At 67.2% G+C, this 586-nt stretch overlaps 1 protein-coding gene across 1 annotated transcript in view; it reads left to right on the top strand.

Annotated features, from left to right (window-relative positions):
- COL16A1 (collagen, type XVI, alpha 1) overlaps positions 1–586 on the top strand; it is a 29,214-nt gene that overhangs the window by 13,517 nt on the left and 15,111 nt on the right. The window contains exons 23-26 of the mRNA XM_010000600.1: positions 53–94; positions 174–209; positions 429–482; positions 550–568. Coding sequence (XP_009998902.1) covers positions 53–94; positions 174–209; positions 429–482; positions 550–568 — 151 coding nt within the window. The remainder of the gene's footprint in view (positions 1–52; positions 95–173; positions 210–428; positions 483–549; positions 569–586) is intronic.

Genomic DNA, 586 nt, shown 5'->3' with positions numbered 1-586 from the left:
GTGAGAATGAGGGGGGGTCCTGGGGCTGCTCACTGGCCCCCTGTGTCCTTAGGGTGAGCCAGGACCGCGGGGGATCGGGCAGCCGGGACCACAGGTGGGTGTGTGGGGTGCCCGTGTCGTGTCATGCCGGGTTGGTGGCTCTGCCAGTTCTCACACGCTCTGGTTTTCCCCAGGGAGAGCCTGGGAGCACCGGACCCCCCGGGATCCCCGTAAGTAGGGTTCTGGGCTGCCCAGCCCTGGGAGGTGGGGTCAGCCCCCTGATTCTTGCGAGTGGGGGGGATCGTTCCCCTGCAGCACCTGGTGCAGGTGGTGGCACTGGGGTCCTGCCCACGCCATCCCTGGGGACAAGGGTGTCACCACAGCTCTCTGGGTAGGCACAGGAGCTGTCTGGGACTGCCAGGGGGAACTAACACCCTCCTTGTCCTCAGGGCCCCCCCGGACCCCAGGGACCCCCAGGGATGGCAGCAGAGAAAGGTGCTAAGGTAAGGGAGTGTCCCCCAGCCCTCCCTCCCCACCCTGCCCCCCACTCCTGCTGTCCTTCCTCTGCAGGGATCTCCGGGACCCAAAGGTGCTGTTGGACCCCCTG

This window comes from Chaetura pelagica, unplaced genomic scaffold (genome assembly GCF_000747805.2).
Source record: "Chaetura pelagica isolate M959 unplaced genomic scaffold, ChaPel_1.0 scaffold676, whole genome shotgun sequence".
NCBI classification, from domain to species: Eukaryota; Metazoa; Chordata; class Aves; order Apodiformes; family Apodidae; genus Chaetura; species Chaetura pelagica.
Note: the sequence above shows the minus strand (reverse complement) of the source record. Positions and strands in the feature narration are given on the sequence as shown.